Source organism: Anabrus simplex, chromosome 4, assembly GCF_040414725.1.
Source record: "Anabrus simplex isolate iqAnaSimp1 chromosome 4, ASM4041472v1, whole genome shotgun sequence".
Lineage (NCBI taxonomy): Eukaryota > Metazoa > Arthropoda > Insecta > Orthoptera > Tettigoniidae > Anabrus > Anabrus simplex.
Genome location: NC_090268.1, coordinates 405,257,976 through 405,279,547, shown reverse-complemented (window position 1 = coordinate 405,279,547; position 21,572 = coordinate 405,257,976). Strand labels below are relative to the sequence as shown.

At 41.3% G+C, this 21,572-nt stretch overlaps 1 protein-coding gene across 2 annotated transcripts in view; it reads right to left on the bottom strand.

The window, feature by feature from the left end:
- LOC136872767 (phospholipid phosphatase 1) overlaps positions 1 to 21,572 on the bottom strand; it is a 657,649-nt gene that overhangs the window by 83,487 nt on the left and 552,590 nt on the right. The window contains exon 1 of one of the 2 annotated variants that reach the window (XM_067146602.2): positions 500 to 632. The exons of the other annotated variant lie outside the window; for it this stretch is intronic. Within the exon in view, the coding sequence (XP_067002703.1) occupies positions 500 to 527 (28 nt within the window). The 5' untranslated portion in view covers positions 528 to 632. Of the gene's footprint in view, positions 1 to 499; positions 633 to 21,572 lie in introns of those variants that run through there. 2 annotated transcript variants of the gene reach the window in all.

Here is a 21,572-nt window from a genome sequence, read left to right as displayed (position 1 = left end):
CCTATAGCAGAGTTAATGTAATGTGTTCTAAATAATTCATTTATGATATAGAATATGGACTGCCTCTGTTATAGACTTAGAATGAAGCCAGGGTTGATTCATGATGTCTACCAACTCCAAATGAAACATAAAACATTGTCTTAAAACAGTCAGGCAAACCAATTTGAATAGGCTAAAATTTTGAGTATCTTAGACTTTTGGCTGGTAGGCCTACTTATAACTTAAATGGAGAGATACACAATTTCATGTTAACCTGAATACAGTTTTATGCAGAAAATACATATAATTAAAATGCCTTTCTACAGATAAAGGTAGGTTAGTTTCAGTATCACCACATCCACACATTACAGATAAGATGCAAAATTCCATTTCTTTGTCAGTAAAGGAAGGAATGTACACATATTTTCTAACGTAAGAAAATTCAACTGCAGAATAGTGTGATCAATGTGAAATAAAATTGTGTCGAAGAAAAAGTTGTAATTCCTAGCATTCAACTCACAAATTGTGGCCCGAGTCCTTGCATCCATGCTCAAAGAAGTCAAAAAATCTCCCGCACCGCTACTGCTCTGCCGAACTGACAGCGGCTAACACCAACTAGCACCAAGGCCGCAGTCCTGGCAGTACTGGTTGAACAGCTGGTCTCACTGGGTCTCGCTTCTCGCAAGACCTCAGTGGGTGGCGAGGAGTGACGTTACGACGCGTGATGTGATCACGTGATTATGTTGCGTGAACGTGAAGATGCCATTATCATTAGTGAGTACTCCACCAAGTTATGGCAAAGATAGCCCGCGATAAAATGAATCATTTTCTTTTCAGACCAGAGAAACAAGTAGAGAATGGTTGAACAGATCATTTTTATTAAGGCTCAAAGTGCGGCATTTGGTGACATTGAAAATTTTTGGAGAGACGGAATGGGACATTTCAATTTTGACGGCTACAAAAATGAAAAATTTCAGCTGTTATCCGCGGCTTCGCTCGCGTGGATTTCATAATTTGATAAATGTAATCGTTCTTCAGTACTGCACTAAGACATTACCTGAAAATACCTAAAGTATAAATACTCCCCGAATATTGAGTTTCACTTACCCCAGAACTTCTCTGTCAACCACGTTTGTGGTATTGCCTTTTGGGGCTAATATAACAAAGCTACTGGCAGAGCTAATTCTGGAACATACGACATGGAACTCTACATGTGAGAAACAGAAGTATCCTCATAAACAGATTTCAACTCCTTCTCCACTTATTTTCTCTCCCCATCTTATACAGATTTTCTGAAAAAAAAAAAAAAAACAACAAAAAAACACATGTTTCTTTATTTTTAATGGAGAATCCAAAATACGGATTTTCACATCTGTGACGTGTTAAGTTTATGAAATAAACTCATTTTAGAAATTCACCCGCCTTTTCAATTCTTCTAACCCCCTTAAGTGGATTTTTCGAAAAAAAGATGCGTGTTTATTTTTAAAAGATATTCAAGGTACCAATTTTCACGTCTGTAACCTATTCAGTTTTTGAGGTATAAGTCTCCTCATAAAAAGAATTCAACTCCTTCACGTGTTTTCAACCCCTCCCCGATTAAGTGAACTTTCCGAAGAAAAAAAAACGTGTTTCTTTATTTTTAAAGGGGATTTCAGATATCAATTTTCACGCCTGTAACATCTTAATTTTTGAGATACGTGTATCCTCATAAAAGGAATTCAAACAATCTTTCGGTCCTTTTCACCACTCTTAAATGGATTATTCGAAAAAAATATACGCGTGTTCTTATTTTTAAAGGAGATTCCAAATACGAATTTTCATATCTATAACCTATTCAGTTTTTGATATATTTTCCCAATTAAAGAATTCAAATCTATTTTTGGTCCCTTTCACCTACCACATAAGTGAATTTTCCGAAAGCAAATAAACGTGTATTTTTAAGTACAGATACCGTACCAATTTTCACATCTCTAACATCTTCAGTTTTTGAGATATAAGTATCCTCATAAAAAGAATTCAACTCTTTAGTCATTTCTTCTCATCCCCCCTCCCCCGCTTAGTGCATTGTCCGAAAACAAAAAAAAAAAATATGTGTTTATTTATTTTGAAAGGAGATTCCACATGACAATCTTCAGTTTTTGAGATATGTGTATCCTCATTAAAATAGTTCAACCCCTTTCTTGGTCCTTTTCACCCCCTCCCCCCCTCAAATGGATTATCTGAAAACAAAAAGTACGTATTTCTTTATTTTTAAAGGAAATTCCAAATACGAACTTTCACGTCTGTAGCCTATCCAGTTAACGATATATAAGTTTCCAAATAAAAAGTATTCAAACCCATTTTCAGACCCTATCCCCCCCCCCCATCAAGTGAATTTTCCCTAAAAAAGCAAATATGTGTTTCTTTATTTTTAAAAGGAGTTTCCAAATACCAATTTTTTATTTGTGTAATATGTTAAGATTTTGAGATATACTCATTTCAAAAAATCACCCCATTTTTACTTCTTTTAATCCCCTTAAGAGGATTTTCCGAAAACAAAAAATGCATGTTTATTTTTAAAAGAGATTCCAAATACCAATTTATACGTCTGTAACATGTTAAGTTGATGACATATACTCATTTTAAAAATATACCCCATTTTTCATTTCTTTTCATCCCCCTTAAGCGGATTTTCCGGAAACAAAAATACGTATTTCTTTATTTGTACAGGAGATTCCACATACCAATGATCACGCCTGTGACATCCTCAGTGTTTGAGATATAAGTATCCACATAAGAGGGATTCAACCCGCTATTTACTTATTTTCACCCCTCCCCCCCTCCCGCTTAAGTGGATTTTCCGAAAACAAAAATTCGTGTTTCTTTATTTTTAAAGGAAATTCCAAACACCAATTTCTACGTCTTTGAACTGTTCAGTTTTTGAGATATAGATATACTCATTTTAAAACTTCACCTCCATTTTCACCCCTTAGGGACGGAATATCCAACAATTCTTCCTTAGTGAGCACCTACACTGTAATATGAACGTATCCCCAAAATTTCATTTCTTTAGGTCCAGTAGTTTTGGCACGGAGATGATGAGTCTGTCAGTCAGTCAGGACATGTTATTTTGTATATATAGATTGCAATCAGATGCTTAATCTTTACATGACTGTCACTTTGACTCATTGTTACTGTACCGGGAAGTACACCTCAACTCCGCACATTCAAAAGATGTGCCTTAAAGAACTCTATCTATCTAACCAAACGTGAAACTGCTACTACATGAAATTGGAACTTTAATCAGAAGATGTCACTTCTGAAGTATTAAATAATTGTGTTATTGTGAAGTTGCCTAAACTGACTGGATTTATTTGCTTGGTGTTTGTTTACTTCAAGAAGTTTAAACTTTCCTCCATAGATATCATTTCCAAAACTCTGGTCATGCACTCTGGTGCAAGGTGGAAGAACTTATAATTTAAAGAAGTTTGGTAATTCTAGGTTTTCATAACTGAATCAATGTTCAGTTATTTCCGGGTTGGCAACACTTTCCTTTCTTTCCGCCAGTTTTTGAATGTGATCAATCACTAATTTTCTGTACTTAATTTTCAGCCTATCACAAGCTTCTTCTTGTTGTTTCTTGGGGTGTATCTTTTGAATTAACCACTAAAATTGAGAGGGTGTGTCCGGATTAGTCCAGATCCTCTCGAACCTTCCCTTCCTGTATATAAACTGCGGTTGCTCTGGCTACCTTGCCATTTGATCTCCGAATTTCTAAGAGTGTGTGTTAAGACTGGAGGCGGGGTGCCTCATTCTTCGCCAAGCAGTTCATCAGCCCAGGTAATGGCCATCAGTTTTATCTCTCTGTAGCCACCTCCGCCGGCTTACACGAGGGGAAGGTCCGAATTTCTAACTATGTAACCGTTCAATGTAAACTTCTTCCTTTTCATGTAAAATTTCATAAGTTCTTAAAACTGCAAATCGGGGATAGAGAGTGCGTTACCTTCTCGAGTTCCCCTTCAACTTGGTTTGAGATGATTACGACTTTGTAACTGTGCTCTTTGTAATAGTGTAACTTCGGAGCTAAAAGCTTATTTTGTAAATTATTGTGTACCTGAAGTTAATTTAAACCTTTCCTGTTATCAGAAATGACGAGCTCATCGTAATTCTATTTAAACGTGACTTGTTATTGTTCATTCAGATTATTTCTCAAGTTTAAAGTCATAGAAAAGAAAGGAAAGAAATAACATTTCAAATTTTAGAGTTTTAAATTGTGCTCTCACCTTTTCTCTATCCACCTATTCAAGCCCGCATCTTCTTACACCTCTGCGGCCTACCAAAACATGGTATTATTATTATTATTATTATTATTATTATTATTATTATTATTATTATTATTATTATTATTATTATTATTATTATTATTGTTAGATTAACGTTATACAACCACACTGGAATCACTGGAATGAGAAAAGGCAAAAGCTGGGCAGGTAGCGGCTTTAATTAAGTTAAAAAGGAAATCAGGGGAAACCAATATTAAATAATAATGTTATTGGCTTTACGTCCCACTAACTACTTTAACGGTTTTCAGAGACTCCGAGGTGCCCGAATTTTGTCCCGCAGGAGTTCTTTTACGTACTGGCAAATCTACTGGTACGAGGTGGAAATACCTGAGAACCTTCAAATACCACCGACTTAGCCGGGATCGAACCTGGCAAATTGAGTTCACCTCTATCGTCTCAGTTACTCAGTCTGGCCCCTGTGAATTCAGTGGGTATTATTTATCCATCGCATTTCCCCTCATGACAATCACTGTCGCCACCATCAACCAGACACATTTAAAGTCATTTGGCACGTTTAGTCGTCACAACTTTCTCTTTCCTGGACAATTCGTGGTCATTATGACAAAGTATTGTTCGGATGTGCTCTTTCTGCTCCATGTCTATGTCGTTCATGCTTTGTTTCATGTGTAATGTCTTTCAAAAATATCTACTTGTTAATACTGAACAGTAGTTATCGGCAGGTGGTTGCAGAGTAAACTTCGACCTACAAGTGGCCACGGCTAGACAGTTCTACACTCCGAGGACGAAACGAGCAGAGGACCAGTGGCCACGGCTCTACCGGCTCTACACCTCTTCATTCGGGTAACGGAGAGGGGCTGGTCCCCACAATCGGTTGTGCTGAAAATGGTTTTCCGTGGTTTTCCATTCCAGGCCACGGCCGCACTTGGCCGCACCCACCTTCCTTCTCTGCAAATTACAGCTTCATAACACCTCTCCCTAGGGTTGCCAGGTTGTACGTTTTCCCCGTATTCTTAAGTTTTTGACTGTTAATTTAGCCGTACGTTTTTTATTTCCCCGTAGTCCTAACAACACGTTCTTCCTTTTTTAATATTTGGCGCTGTCTTACAATAGAACCCATACACATTCACAAAAATACACATTGTTTTCATTATTATTGCCTCAGTTATGCAAGTTTGGATTGCGGCAATAAATTGATGTATATATTCGCAGATTCAGAAACAGCTGTCAAACTTTCCTGTGGCAAGACGAAGGCAGAAATATTAGTGAAAAACCTATTAGCATCTTAAGGTATCAGTGATTTTGTTAATATCCTGAAATCTCCTGAAAGTATCAAGTTGGCTGATTTTAGGGAAAGGTGTTCGCCTGAACCCATGAAATCAAAGCTTCAGATTGTAATAAATTTCGGCATGCCCTGCAAAGACTTTCTTTAACCTTTCTTTCTTAATCCGTTTACCCTCCAGGGTTGGTTTTTCCCTCGGACTCAGCAAGGGATCCCACCTCTACCACCTCAAGGGTAGTTTCCTGGAGCGTGAGACTTTGGGTCGGGGGATACAACTGGAGAGGAGGACCAGTACCTCTCCCAGGCGGGGCCCTACCTGCTATGCTGAAGAGGGGCCTTGTGGCGGGGGGGGGGGTATGGGAAGATTGGAAGAGATAGACAAGGAAGAGGGAAGGAAGCAGCCGTGGCCTTCAGTTAGGTATCATCCCGGCATTTGCCCGGAGGAGAAGTGGGGAACCACGGAAAACCACTTCTACTCAGTTGACCTCCCGTGGCTGAGTGAACCCCGTTCCAGCCATCGTGCCGCTTTTCAAATTTCGTGGCAGAGCCGGGAATCGAACCCGGGTCTCTGGGGGGTGGCAGCCAAATCACACTAACTACTACACCACAGAGGTGGACACTATTTAACCTAATAAAGAATAACAGAAGATTGCTACATAAAGTTAAATCAGTTTCAAAATACCAACGTGTTAGGAAGCAATAGGGTTTAAGGGCTGCTTCACACTAGGCGACCTGAATCGGTTACAGAGTAGCTCAAGTGAATTCCGTGTCTTGAGCGTTAGCCGGTCGCGCTACTCGGCCACCTTCCCCGGCCTAGTGACAGTTTTCATAATGAGTTCTCAGGCAGAGGAGTGTCTCTTGCTGCTCTTATCATTGTCGGAAAGAATGAAGGAAAGCTTCATAGGTTTCATTCGCATCCTATGTCGAAAGATCGTTTGGAAAAAAAGTACTTTTCTATAAACGATTCAATGATTTATGTGATGATTGGTACTGTAACGGTTCAAATCCCGTTACAAGATGATATCTGTATTTTTATTATTTTATCTGTATTATTATTATTATTATTATTATTATTATTATTATTATTATTATGTCCGTATTATTATTATTTTATCTGTGAGATTACTATTATTTTGTTATAGGTATTATTCAATTCGATTATGCATTGCTTGTCGCTTGCGTATTTGTAATTGAGTGTATGCATATATACGTATATGTAGATTAACATTAAATACCTGTAGGCTACAGTGAGAGTTTCGATGTATCAGATGTGGATGTGACGTTGTTATATTGCTATACTACTGGCGATTCTGCCAAGTCATTGCCACGTCATGGCTACGTCATCGTGAGCTTTTAGCAATTCGCTCAGAGACTCAGCCGCCCCAGGGGATTTCACCATTACATGCAACAGTTTGAGGCGTTGTGGGAGTATGTCATTGTTATTTCTGGAGATTGCATAGCTGTGTCAACCAACGTCTATAAAAGGTGGATGCATATTGTAGCGTCAGTCATTAGTTTAACGGAAGCTGAACAGTGAAGAAGTCTACGAGATGAAGAGGCCTCAGTCGGTCAGTCAACGAGTGTGAACGAGAGATGGAGAAGACTCAGTGAGCTATTAATTATTGGTCATTGAGAGAGTGAGGACAAAGTTGGTCGCTCACTTAGTTGAAGACACGGACGCAAGGGCTTACCATGGAGTCAGAGAGGGATACCACCTGCTATGAGGTAATACCATATTGACTTACAAAGAAGTCAGATGATATGGAGAAGAAGCAGTCACAAGGATGTATCACCAAGTTAGGCGTGACACATCTACAGTAAACACCAGATCAAAGGATTACGTCGTAATTACACTCAAAGTAAAAAATGAAATGGCGTATGGCTGTTAGTGCCGGGAGTGTCCGAGGACAAGTTCGGCTCGCCAGGTGCAGGTCTTTTGATTTGACACCTGTAGGCGACCTGCGCGTCGTGATGAGGATGAAATGATGATGAAGACGACACATACACCCAGCCCCAGTGCCAGCGAAATTAACCAATCAAGGTTAAAATCCCCGACCCTGCCGGGAATCGAACCCGGGACCCCTGTAACCAAAGGCCAGCACGCTAACCGTTTAGCCATGGAGCCGGACACACTCAAAGTGTTGAAGGTACAGTCAAGTGAATCAGTGAAGGAAATATTTCGTATAAATTGTTAAATGTCCGGTCAAGAAGAATTCAAATTCATGCCTAGTTTCTTTCAGTTGCAATGTCATAATTTCGTGTTCTCATCTGTTTTATCGCAACAAGACTCACTATTTTTTATATATATTATTTAAAGAATATATCTTGTTCTATCAAACGAATTCATAGTTTTATTTCAATGACAGTAAAATATCTTAACCTCAAAATTAATGGGGAAACCGAACGCCAATCTCCTTTTCCCAGAACTTATATGCTATGTTGTCAAAAGTAAGCTTATTACCCCACACCCTAGAGATAGTCAAGAGTCTCATTCTATTATTGCTGCACTGAGTGGTAGCTGGCGCCCTTCAAATAACGTATGTGTAAGTAAGCAGGTAAGAACTAAGTGTGAGTCCAGGGTTCGACGATTGTGTATTTTATTTAATGAATATAAATTTTCATATTTTCCATTTTAAATGCAGATATTTCATAATTTTCAAGTTCAATGCAGTTTTATATATGTTTGTAAATTTAGTCAGACAGTTAGGAAAGTTTCAGTACCAAGTTTTTAGTTACCGGTACTTCATATTTTTCTGTAGACTACTGAGAAGACGATCACATTTTGAACATTATTGGTTGATTCGCTTCAAACCACATTTGTAAAGTAAAATAAAGAACGCTTGCAACAAGCTGCCTTAAATATCGGTCTCTCCACAATTTAATAACACAAATTGCCTGCCTGTCCTTGTATTGGCAAAATCTCCATTATCTTCTTATTTTGCCGAGCCTTTTCCCGATCAATTGAGGTCAGCACCTTATGTGGATCTGACCCAATCTTACAGAGCGACGTATTCACTATTCGGTGTATCTGTAATGGTTGGCAGTGTGGTGTGTTGTGTGTATAGAACAAAAGCACCCAGTCCCCGAGGAAGTGGCATTAACCATACGAGATAAAATCCTGGACCGAGTAAACTGCCGCGCGGTTTGGCCCACGTAGATAGTGAGTTCGAACTCCACTGTCGGCAGTCCTGAAGATGGTTTTCCGTGGTTTCCCATTTCCACACCAGGAAAATGCTGGGGCTGTACTTTAATCAAGGACAAGGTCGCTTCCTTCCCACTCTTATCACATTGTAAAAAACCCGACTCGTTCGGGAATAGAACCCAGGACCCTCAGGACCGAAGGACGTTGTGCTGAACATAAAGCCAAACGAGTCGGACAGAAAAACCTCAATTATATTGAACATTTAATAAAAGTGATGTCGCTTATATTTGTAATACTTTAATTACAAAATTCGTTTCTTTCTTGGGATGTTCTTTCTTTAAAGTTCTTTAAAGTTTAAAGTTATTACTTCATAGTACGCATTTTTCTTCTCAACTTTATTACTATAGTCTATTCATCACAATTTAAGTTCCAGATGGACGCTGCTCAGTTTGTACAATTACTGAATGTAATATATTTATTAGTACAGTTTATAATATTCTGAAACGGAATACGTAACGAGAAGGAACTTGAAATGCACAATGGCACCGAAGGGTGTTTTGAATGGAACGCAAAGAGGGTGAGTAGCTGGGCTACACAGTAGCCTACTATAGTGTGAAGACTCCAATACAAAACAATGGTTCACCAGGTGTCGCCAGGCGGGGTTGCGGAATCTGACATATACCTACCAATGAAAAGTCTTCCTTTTTTTTTTAAGTGTCAACCCCTAAATCTCCCTGGCCTGAGAGACCAACTTGGGCAAAAAAGGTCAATGCTTCCACCATCTGACTCACTCAGCTCGGCTCCAATGGAAAAATTTCCAACACTTTGTAACCGTGCAACAGGGTTACAGATTCCATTCAGTATTTATTATTATTATTATTATTATTATTATTATTATTATTATTATTATTATTATTATTATTATTATTAACCCGATTCATTAGATTTTATATTCTGTTTCTCATCATTTAGACTGTAATAATTAGGTATCACGCATGTTATTGTATTTAATCATAGGTTAAGTGAATATGTTTGTAATTATGCTGTATATTAGTAAGTGAGATTTGTTGGTTTGATATAGTCATTCTGTGGCTTGTAACTCTAGGCAGATGTGTTGGCAGAGTATTTTGCAATCGAGGCTATGTTTAACTGAGAATGTTATGTGCAAGTAGGTTTTCCGGTGACTCATGCCGCATAGTCACTGTAATCCGCTTGGGTACGCTTATACGACACATGACTGATGACATCAGTGCGTGGGCACGTGATTGCGACCAAGTGTCAGTATTCGCCAGCTACTGTATGTTGAGGTGGAAGGGATGAACAGAGAGTAGGGAGATGAGTCGTCATCGCGAGGTTATAAAAGTCGATGCGACGGTGGTAAGAGGTATCAGATCATATGTATCAGTCAGATGTATCAAATGGAAGAAGTGGTCTTAGAGTGATGGTCAGAACTAAGAGTTGTGTTTGAAAAAGTAATAATCGAGGAGGTCTACAAGTGGTGGTTGTATCCGAGCAGAGACGAGTACTATGCTGATAAAGAAACATCATCTTCTTGTGAGGATGGACTTCACAAGATGTTTCAATAATATTTTCCAATTTCTTATAATATATTGAGTGGACGTAATTACATTGGAGCTCCCTACACGCGTACATGGTATGTAGGCCAACTCCTTGTTATATAAGAAGATAACAGCAGACGGCTCCCGACTTCAGCTCATAGGTTTTCCCAGGAATTTCAAGTTCAACAGCGGTGTATGCAGACATCAGGTAATTAAAGCATCAGACATGTTATGCATTCATAACATGAAGAAGAATGTAATCAGCGGCGATATCACATCTCACTTCAAGTTCATGCCAATAGCTTTTTTTGTTTAGATTAAATTTTCTTTTTCATATTACCGCAAATCTCACTACATATATTTTTTTGTTAAATTAAAAGACGTCAATGCTTGTTCATTGTGACGTACATTATAGTCATAAACTCAGTTTTATTTTAATTATAATAAGTGATTCCAGTTCCATGTACAATCCTCAATTGTGGAAATGCAACAGTAATTTAATATTGTCCTGATCCATATCCCTGTATATTGCCAAATATGTGAGTTTATCACCTCACGCCTTGAGATAATTGATATAAGAGGTATGCTCTACCAAATTTTGTTGTTTTTATTTAAAAAGCAACTGGCGCTCAAACAAATGTTATGTATATTGTGTGAAGGAGATGAAGGTATAAGAGTAGTGGTTGGAGTAGCTACAACTTCTTTTTACGTTGTTATTGCTAAAAGTTGACAAATGAGTTATAGGCTAAATAAAAATCAAGAGAATGGAAACATGTCTGTATTTCAAAGGAAAATCATAAGAAAAAAAGCCCACTGATGAACATTACAAAACTACAAAAACAAACCCCATGGCGCTACAGCCCTGATGGGCCTTCAGATCAAGGCAAACATCTGTGACGTGGTCGGGAATGGAACGCGGGGCCTGTGGGTAAAAGGCAAGCCCGCTACCCCTAGACCGTGGGGCCAAATATGATGATTGAAGTATTTTTGCTACTGGTTTAAAATCGCACCGAATCAGACAGGTCTTCTTTTTTTTTTTTTTTTTTACAATTCACTTCACGTCGCACCGACACAGACAGGTCGTATGGCGATGAGATAGGAACGGCCTAGGAGTGGGAAGGAAACGGCCATGGCCTTAATTAAGGCACAGCCCCAGCATTTGCCTGGTGTGAAAATGGGAAACCACGGAAAACCATCTTCAGGACTGTCGAAAGTGGGGTTCGAACCCACTAGCTCCCGGATGCAATCAGACAGGTCTTATGGTGACGATGGTGCCGGACAGAACTAGGACTGGGAAGATAAACGACCGTGACCTTAATTGAAGTATAGCCCCAATCAATCAATCAATCAATACTGATCTGCATTTAGGGCAGTCGCCCAGGTGGCAGATTCCCTATCTGTTGCTTTCCTAGCCTTTTCCTAAATGATTTCAAAGAAATTGGAAATTTATTGATAATCTCCCTTGGTAAGTTATTCCAATCCCCAACTCCCCTTCCTATAAATAATATTTGCCCCAGTTTGTCCTCCTGAATTCCAACTTTATCTTCATATTGTGATCTTTCCTACTTTTATAAACGCCATTCAAACTTATTCGTCTACTAATGTCATTCCACGCCATCTCTCCGCTGACAGCGCGGAACATACCACTTAGTCGAGCAGCTCTTCTTCTTTCTCTCAATTCTTCCCAACCCAAACATTGAAACATTTTTGTAACGCTACTCTTTTGTCGGAAATCACCCAGAACAAATCGAGCTACTTTTCTTTGGATTTTTTTTCCAGTTCTTGAATCAGGTAATCCTGGTGAGGGTCCCATACACTGGAACCATACTCTAGTTGGGGTCTTACCAGAGACTTATATGCACTCTCCTTTACATCCTTACTACAACCCCTAAACACCCTCATAACCATGTGCAGAGATCTGTACCCTTTATTTACAATCCCATTTATGTGATTACCCCCATGAAGATCTTTCCTTATATTAACACCTAGATATTTACAATGATCCCCTTAAGTGCAGCCAGTATCCAGTATTCGGGAGATAGGCCTAGTAGGTTCGAGCCCCACTGTCGGCAGCCCTGAAAATGGTTTTCCGTGGTTTCCCCATTTTCACACCAGGCAAATGCTGGGGCTGTACCGTAATTAAGGCCACACGGCCGCTTCCTTCCCACTCCTAGCCCTTCCCTGTCCCATCGTCGCCATAAGACCTATCTGTGTCGGTGCGACGTAAAGCAACTAGAAAAAAAAAAAAAAGATCCCCAAAAGGAACTTTCACCCCATCAACGCAGTAATTAAAACTGAGAGGACTTTTCCTATTTGTGAAACTCACAACCTGACTTTTAACCCCGTTTATCAACATACCATTGCCTGCTGTCCATCTCATAACATTTTCGAGGTCACGTTGCAGTTGCTCACAATCTTGTAACTTATTTATCACTCTATAGAGAATAACATCATCCGCAATAAGCCTTATCTCCGATTCCATTCCTCTTTTTTTTTTTTTTGCTAGGGGCTTTACGTCGCACCGACACACATAGGTCTTATGGCGACGATGGGATAGGAAAGGCCTAGGAGTTAGAAGGAAGCGGCCGTGGCTTTAATTAAGGTACAGCCCCAGCATTTGCCTGGTGTGAAAATGGGAAACCACGGAAAACCATCTTCAGGGCTGCCGATAGTGGAATTCGAACCTACTATCTCCCGGATGCAAGCTCACAGCCGCGCGCCTCTACGCGCACGGCCAACTCGCCCGGTGATTCCACTCCTTTACTCATATCATTTATATATATAAGAAAACATAAAGGTCCGATAATACTGCCTTGAGGAATTCCCCTCTTAATTATTACAGGGTCAGATAAAGCTTCACCTACTCTAATTCTCTGAGATCTATTTTCTAGAAATATAGCAACCCATTCAATCACTCTTTTGTCTAGTCCAATTGCACTCATTTTTGCCAGTAGTCTCCCATGATCCACCCTATCAAATGCTTTAGACAGGTCAATCGCGATACAGTCCATTTGACCTCCAGAATCCAAGATATCTGCTATATCTTGCTGGAATCCTACAAGTTGACCTTCAGTGGAATAACCTTTCCTAAAACCAAATTGCCTTCTATCGAACCAGTTATTAATTTCACAAACATGTCTAATATAATCAGAAAGAATGCCTTCCCAAAGCTTACATACAATGCATGTCAAACTTACTGGCCTGTCATTTTCATCTTTATGGCTATCACCCTTTCCTTTATAGACAGGGGCTACTATAGCAACTCTCCATTCATCTGGTATAGCTCCTCCGACCAAACAATAATCAAATAAGTACTTCAGATATGGTACTATATCCCAACCCATTGTCTTTAGTATATCCCCAGAATCTGATCAATTCCAGCCGCTTTTCTAGTTTTCAACTTTTGTAACTTATTGTAAATGTCATTGTTATCATATGTAAATTTTATTACTTCTTTGGCCTTAGTCTCCTCCTCTTTCTCGACGTCTGCCTGGTGTAAAAGTTGGGAACCACGACAAACCCTTCAAGGCTACCGACAGTGGGGTTCGAACGCACCATCTACAGCTAACAGCGCGAACCACCCAAGCAATCCGGTTGGTGTTTTTGAAATATTGTGCTGCTTCCAGCTTTGTCGGCGACTCTGTCCATCTTCCTGGCACGTGTCTTCGTATGACGAACATCTTACATTGCGTTAGTCTATTCCTTCCGTTCTTTCCCTTCTCAAGAGCTACAGATGACTCATAATGAGTAATACGTCTTCACGCATTTGTTGCTATATCAGAACAAACGGTCGACACCATTATCTAAAGCTGCCCTAGTTGTAGTTCTCCTCAGAATTTGCGAACGACCTTTCTATACTCAAACTCAAACTCAAACGGTATTAAAATTGAAAACACCAACATGTCTTAAACGAAGAGATAGTTTGTATTATGTCTGTCAGTAATAATAATAATAATAATAATAATAATAATAATAATAATAATAATAATAATAATAATATGTCCTCTGTTACCATGTGCAAGTATTTTAATTTTACGCCATCTGGCTTGCTCGTCAATTTCGGCGTTTCGCTTTGTTCTAGGCCTAATAGATGGCAGAGTAAGTCGAATCTCTCCAGGGCATCTTTAGTTGCATTTCAATTATTTTTGTCGGGCAGACATCAAATGTATCACCAGAGAACTTTTATATGCCAACATCGTATGACATGGAGTGTCGAATGACTTTCTTCGCCTTTCAAAATTTCGACTACCTCTGGCGGGTTTGAACCCGCTATTTTGAGATCCGGAGGCCGACACTCTACCACTCATTCATAGAGAGAGCTATTCTATCCACTGAAGTGAGGATGGGGTAATCGTGAAAATATCATCCATATCTCCATGGTATCCACTTTTCTGTCCCGGCATCATCCTTAGTGCAGGAAAATGGGAAACCACAGAAACTATTTTCAGCACAGCCGACGTGGGGACCAGTCCCTCCACTTCCCGAATGTACAGCTGCAAGGCTAGTATTATCTGCGCACCTTTTCTGGATACATTTACACCCTAGTGCTGAATTGGTCGACCTCGGCAATGTTCGAGATTCGTACTGGCAACCTTTGAAACACAAACTATGAATCGCTTATGCATCGCTGTGCGACATCTGGCGTACACTCTACGTACTAGTACTGTTGTTATTTACACAGCAAAGCCAAACTATAGAATTCATTCTAGGAATAAGATTCGCATCGATAAATGTTATATAATGTTATATAATGTGTGTGTGACACAGTTGTTGGCTTAAGATAACAAAAGTTTAGCAAAATTCATATCGATCGATCATATTATCGATTCAATTCAGATTTCATTTTCATTCAGTTGGCAGTACTACTGGAACCGGAACTGCTCCCTCCTTACTCCTCACACTCGTACACAAAACCCTAACGATAAAAAGTGCGCAGATAATAAAACTAGCAGCTGTTAAGTCGAATCACACTCTGCTCGTTTACTCACCAGACACGATTTTACAAAAATTAGGGAAAACTAGTGTCGAATCCACTGACTTGCATAACAAGTAATGAAAACAGCGTAAGCTCGGTCATCGAATCAGAATTTTGAATATTTAGATTACAGTGTTATCTGAACTACGTTGGCAGCAATGACAGTACGGTACATATCCCCTTTGGCCAGTACAGAGGAAATGGACGAACAATTTCCTTCAAAAGTTTGCTTAATATAAATGCAGTAGAGCTTTTTATAAAAATAAAAAAAGGGGTTTGATATGCTCAACTTTAAATACACTGACTGACAGAGCAAATGCAACACCAAGAAGGAGTGGTCAGAACTTTATGCCAATTGCAGGGTAGACTGACATCACTGAGGTATGCTCATGATGTGAAATGCGCCGCTGTGCTGCGCACGTAGCGAACGATAAATGGGAGACGGCGTTGGCGAATGGCCCACTTCGTACCGTGATTTCTCAGCCGACAGTCATTGTAGAACGTGTTGTCGTGTGCCACAGGACACGTGTATAGCTAAGAATGCCAGGCCGCCGTCAACGGAGGCATTTCCAGCAGACAGACGACTTTACGAGGTGATCGGGCTGAGAAGGGCAGGTTGGTCGCTTCGTCAAATCGCAGCCGATACCCATAGGGATGTGTCCACGGTGCAGCGCCTGTGGCGAAGATGGTTGGCGCAGGGACATGTGGCACGTGCGAGGGGTCCAGGCGCAGCCCGAGTGACGTCAGCACGCGAGGATCGGCGCATCCGCCGCCAAGCGGTGGCAGCCCCGCACGCCACGTCAACCACCATTCTTCAGCATGTGCAAGACACGCTGGTTGTTCCAATATCGACCAGAACAATTTCCCGTCGATTGATTGAAGGAGGCCTGTACTCCCGGCGTCCGCTCAGAAGACTACCATTGACTCCACAGCATAGACGTGCACGCCTGGCATGGTGCCGGGCTAGAGCGACTTGGATGAGGGAATGGCGGAACGTCGTGTTCTCCGATGAGTCACGCTTCTGTTCTGTCAGTGATAGTCACCGCAGACGAGTGTGGCGTCGGCGTGGAGAAAGGTCAAATCCGGCAGTAACTGTGGAGCGCCCTACCGCTAGACAACGCGGCATCATGGTTTGGGGCGCTATTGCGTATGATTCCACGTCACCTCTAGTGCGTATTCAAGGCACGTTAAATGCCCACCGCTACGTGCAGCATGTGCTGCGGCCGGTGGCACTCCCGTACCTTCAGGGGCTGCCCAATGCTCTGTTTCAGCAGGATAATACCCGCCCACACACTGCTCGCATCTCCCAACAGGCTCTACGAGGTGTACAGATGCTTCCGTGGCCAGCGTACTCTCCGGATCTCTCACCAATCGAACACGTGTGGGATCTCATTGGACGCCGTTTGCAAACTCTGCCCCAGCCTCGTACGGACGACCAACTGTGGCAAATGGTTGACAGAGAATGGAGAACCATCCCTCAGGACACCATCCGCACTCTTATTGACTCTGTACCTCGACGTGTTTCTGCGTGCATCGCCGCTCGCGGTGGTCCTACATCCTACTGAGTCGATGCCGTGCGCATTGTGTAACCTGCATATCGGTTTGAAATAAACATCAATTATTCGTCCGTGCCGTCTCTGTTTTTTCCCCAACTTTCATCCCTTTCGAACCACTCCTTCTTGGTGTTGCATTTGCTCTGTCAGTCAGTGTATTTATAAAAATTACTTTTTGGTCCGCCTCTGTGGTGTAGTGGTTAGCGTGATTAGCTGCCACCCCCGGAGGTCCGGGTTCGATTCCCGCCTCTGCCACGAAAATTTGAAAAGTGGTACGAGGGCTGGAACGGGGTCCACTCAGCCTCGGGAGGTCAACTGAGTAGAGGTGGGTTCGATTCCCACCTCAGCCATCCTCGAAGTGGTTTTCCGTGGTTTCCCACTTCACCTCCAGGCGAATGCCGGGATGGTACCTAACTTAAGGCCACGGCCGCTTCCTTCCCTCTTCCTTGTCTATCCCTTCCAATCTTCCCATCCCTCCACAAGGCCTCTGTTCAGCATAGCAGGTGAGGGCGCCTGGGCGAGGTACTGGTCATTCTCCCCAGTTGTATCCCCGACCAAGAATCTGAAGCTCCAAGACACTGCCCTTGAGGCGATAGAGGTGGGATCCCTCGCTGAGTCCGAGGGAAAAGCTGAACCTGGAGGGTAAACAGATGATGATGATGATGATGATGATGACTTTGAGCTAGCACCGTGGTCCATTTCCAAAGTGTTCAAAAGACTGTACAATCTGATTCCACGAAAAATCGAAAATGGCTATTTTTGAGTAGTTTTTGTATGATTTCCTATGTCCGGACACAGATGTTGTAATATAACGTTTTATCTATTTAAGAAAGACCTGACGGTAGGGCGTTTTTGAAGGCGTTTGGATCTCCACGCTTTAACTTGTAGGCTTAATAGCGGTTAACTATTCAGGCTGCCTTCATAAATTTGTTGGTAACAACGGGTAATTTAGTGTGAGTGTTGGCCATATGATCTTGATAGTTTAATGGCCACTTGGACCTCCTATCATACATCGCCACTTCGCAATGGAAGGGGATGTACTGTTCTAAATAACTGTGCGAGTGTGTAAATAGGAAATTCTTAAGTATCTTCTTCCAATCCTCCCTTTCATTGGAGTACAGAGATGTCAAGAATGTAAGAAAACTACATAACATCGGATTTCAGTATTGACGATATAGGATTCCACAAATGTGTATATTATACTGTCATGCCGTACTAGTGATGATGGTGGTGATTGCTGTTTAAACAGGTAAAACAACATTATCATCAACAATATCAACTACATTGTGAACGTGGCAGTAATGTCAGTACATATCCTCTTTGGTCAGTACAGAGTAAATGGACGAACAATTTCCTAGAAAAGATTGCTGCATATAAAAGAGCGCAATTGAGCTAGAACCCTGGTTCACTTTCAAAGTGCTCAAAAGACTGTTCAATTTGATTCCGCGAAAAATCGATACCAATTCTTTCATGGATGGCGTCGACAGTTTGAGTGGTGGGCCCTGAAGTGAGCTTAATGCATTCATCTTAATCTGAATTTTTTTTTAGAAAATTTACACGTTGCTTTACGACGCACCGACACAGATAGGTTTTATTGCGGCGATGGGATGGGACATGACTAGGATGAGAAGGAAGCGGCCGTGGCCTTAATCAAGGTACAACTCCAGCAATTGCCTGGTGTGAAAATAAATGGGAAACCACGGAAAGCCATCTTCAGGGCTACCGACAGTGGGGTTCGAACCCACTATCTCCCGAATGCAAGCTCACAGTTGCACGCCCTTAACCGCACAGCCAGCTCGCTCGGTATTATTATTATTATTATTATTATTATTATTATTATTATTATTATTATTATTTGAACCTCTTCTTACGAAGAGGAGCATAGCTTACAACGTTTTTCTAGATGACAGAGCGAAATCGAGAGAACGGAAAGAAACAAATCTGGCGCGCCACTGGTGTGCGGTCGTAATTTATGAAAATCTCAACAGAGTGCATCAGCGTGATAAATAATGGTCGGGATATTGTTTATCGTGCTCTCTGCTTGTACACTGCGATGCATTACCACGTATTCTGAGTCGTCGGAACGTAAAAATAAATCACGATGTTTTAAGGGACAATGACCAATCACAGATCTCAGTATTCTATCGTTGAGATGTCGATTCATGTTTGTCAAGTCGCGACTGTAATAATTTCAGCAAATAGGGCATGTTATAATGATTGACAACATGAAACCATGCTGCATAACTGTAGTGTATTTAGGGTATAACAAAGAAACTACTACAAGCATACGCCAGAAATGGGTATTGTAATAAATTACATTATTAGAACTGTATGCTCTTTACAGGAATTTGGAATTTGATTTACAATGGAAGAGAATTTAATATTTCCTATTATAAACACTTGCGTTTAAAGCCATTGTTAGAAGAATAACTTCAAGTTGTTTTAAGTCATCTTGTAATCTAATACATCACCAGATACATCAGTTATAAAGAATTCCCGAGTGAGTAGCTGCGTGGTTTGGGTCACGTAGCTGTGACCTAGCATTCGGGAGGTAGTGGGTCCGAACCCGACTGTCGGCAGCCCTGAATATGGTTTTCCCGTTTTGACATCAGGCAAACGCTGGGACATTTCCTAATCATATGGCACAACCGAATCTTTCCACTTCCTTACCCAATTTCATTCATATCATTAATTTCATCTTCATTAACTCCGCATTCGAGCCCCACAGTCGGTAGCCCTGAAGATGGTTTTCCGTGGTTTCTCATTTTTACACCAGACAAATGCCGGGGCTGTACCTTAATTAAGGCCACGGCCGCTTCCTTCCACTTCCTAGGCCATCCCGATACTATCGTCGCCATAAGACCTCTGTATCGGTGCGACGTAAAGCAAATAGCAAAATTCATAAACTCCTTAAGTGAGGTTGAGGTCAGGAAGGACAACCGGCCGTAAAACATGCTATATCGATTCATCTCATCTCATCCCGGACCTCGTATCAAGGAACGGGACTAAGGGGCAGAAATAATAATAATAATAATAATAATAATAATAATAATAATAATAATAATAATAATAATAATAATAATAATAATAATAATAATAATAATGTCCGCCTCTGTGGTGTAGTGGTTAATGTGATTAGCTGCCCTCCCCTGAGGCCCCGGTTTGATTCCCGGCTCTGCCATCCTCGAAGTGGTTTTGCGTGGTTTCCCCACTTCTCCAGGCAAATGCCGAGATGGTACCTAACTTAAGGCCACGGCCGCTTCCTTCCCTCTTCCTTGTCAATCTCTTCCGATCTTCCCAACCCCCCACAAGGCCCCTGTTCAGCATAGCAGATGTGGCCACCTAGGCGAGGTACTGGTCCTCCTTTTCAGTTATATACCCACTCCAGGACATTGCATTCGAGGTGGTAGAGGTGGGATCCATCGGTGAGTCTGAGGGAAAACCCAACCCTGTACGGTAAACGGATTAAGGAAGAAAGAAAAGAATATCACAGACTGGACAAGGAATCACTTAGGGAACGAATACGCTAACTTGAAACAGCCTGTCAAAGGTCACGTACGACCCACAACAAAAAACACCTTTCCCACAACACTAAGATACGCCACTCTGGAACGGTTCTGATGCCAGTAGTTATGAATGCAGGAGAACCCTTATCCTAAATACCAATAACGGACTCCTTGAAGAACTGAAGGAAAAAGAGCGCAGAATCATCGGAGGAATCATGGAATCCAATCACAAGAATGGCAATAGCAAGGAAGACCCATCAAGGAAGTTTATGGCAAAATAGAGAAAATTACAGGCACCTAACATGAAAAGACGGGAAGAGATTGACCAAAATGATCTCTCTCTTTTATTCGAAACCTAAAACTATGATTTCTTGGTTTATAAACACGAAAGAAGACCTTCAAATGTTGCATATAAAACCTGAAGACGCCTGTGACAGACATCTCTTCCGAAAAAAGATACTGACGAATGGGCTAAACCGAGAAGAACAACCGAAAAGAAGACTTGGCGTCCCTTGAACAGACGAACTCAAGTAGGCCCACTTACAAAGAATGGGGGAATTCTGGGCTCAACAGAAAGCAAAGTTCACTGCCAAATAGAACGATACTTAACGTGGTCCTCGATGACCCCAACGAAAAAAAAAAAAAAAAAAAAAAAAAAAAAAAAAAAAAAAAAAACCAATGGCCTCAACTACCGCGTGTAGGTATTTTTATTTGACGTCATCCAGGCAATTAAACTGGATCTCTCTTTGGCTAATTAGACTGAGTAAAGACCAAATAGTCCGCCTTGGTGGTGTAGTGATTTGCGTGATTAGCTGCTACCACCAGGGGATTCGGGTTCTATTCCCGGCTCTGCCACAAAATTTGAAACATGGTACGAGGATTGAACGGGGTCCACGCAGCCTTGGGAGGTCAACTGAGAAGTGGTTTTTCGTGGTCTCTCACTTCTTCTCCAGGTAAATGCCTGGATGGTACTTAGCTTAAGGTCCGACTCGTTGGCTGAATGGTCAGCGTACTGGCCTTCGGTTCAGAGGGTCCCGGGTTCGATTCCCGGCCGGGTCGGGGATTTTAACCTTCATTGGTTAATTCCAATGGCCCGGGGGCTGGGTGTTTGTGCTGTTTCCAACATCCCTGCAATTCACACACCACACATAACACTGTCCTCCACCACAATAACACGCAGTTACCTACACATGGCAGATGCCGCCCACCCTCATCGGAAGGTCTGCCTTACAAGGGCTGCACTCGGCTAGAAATAGCCACACGAAATTAAAAAAAACTTAGCTTAAGGCCATGGCC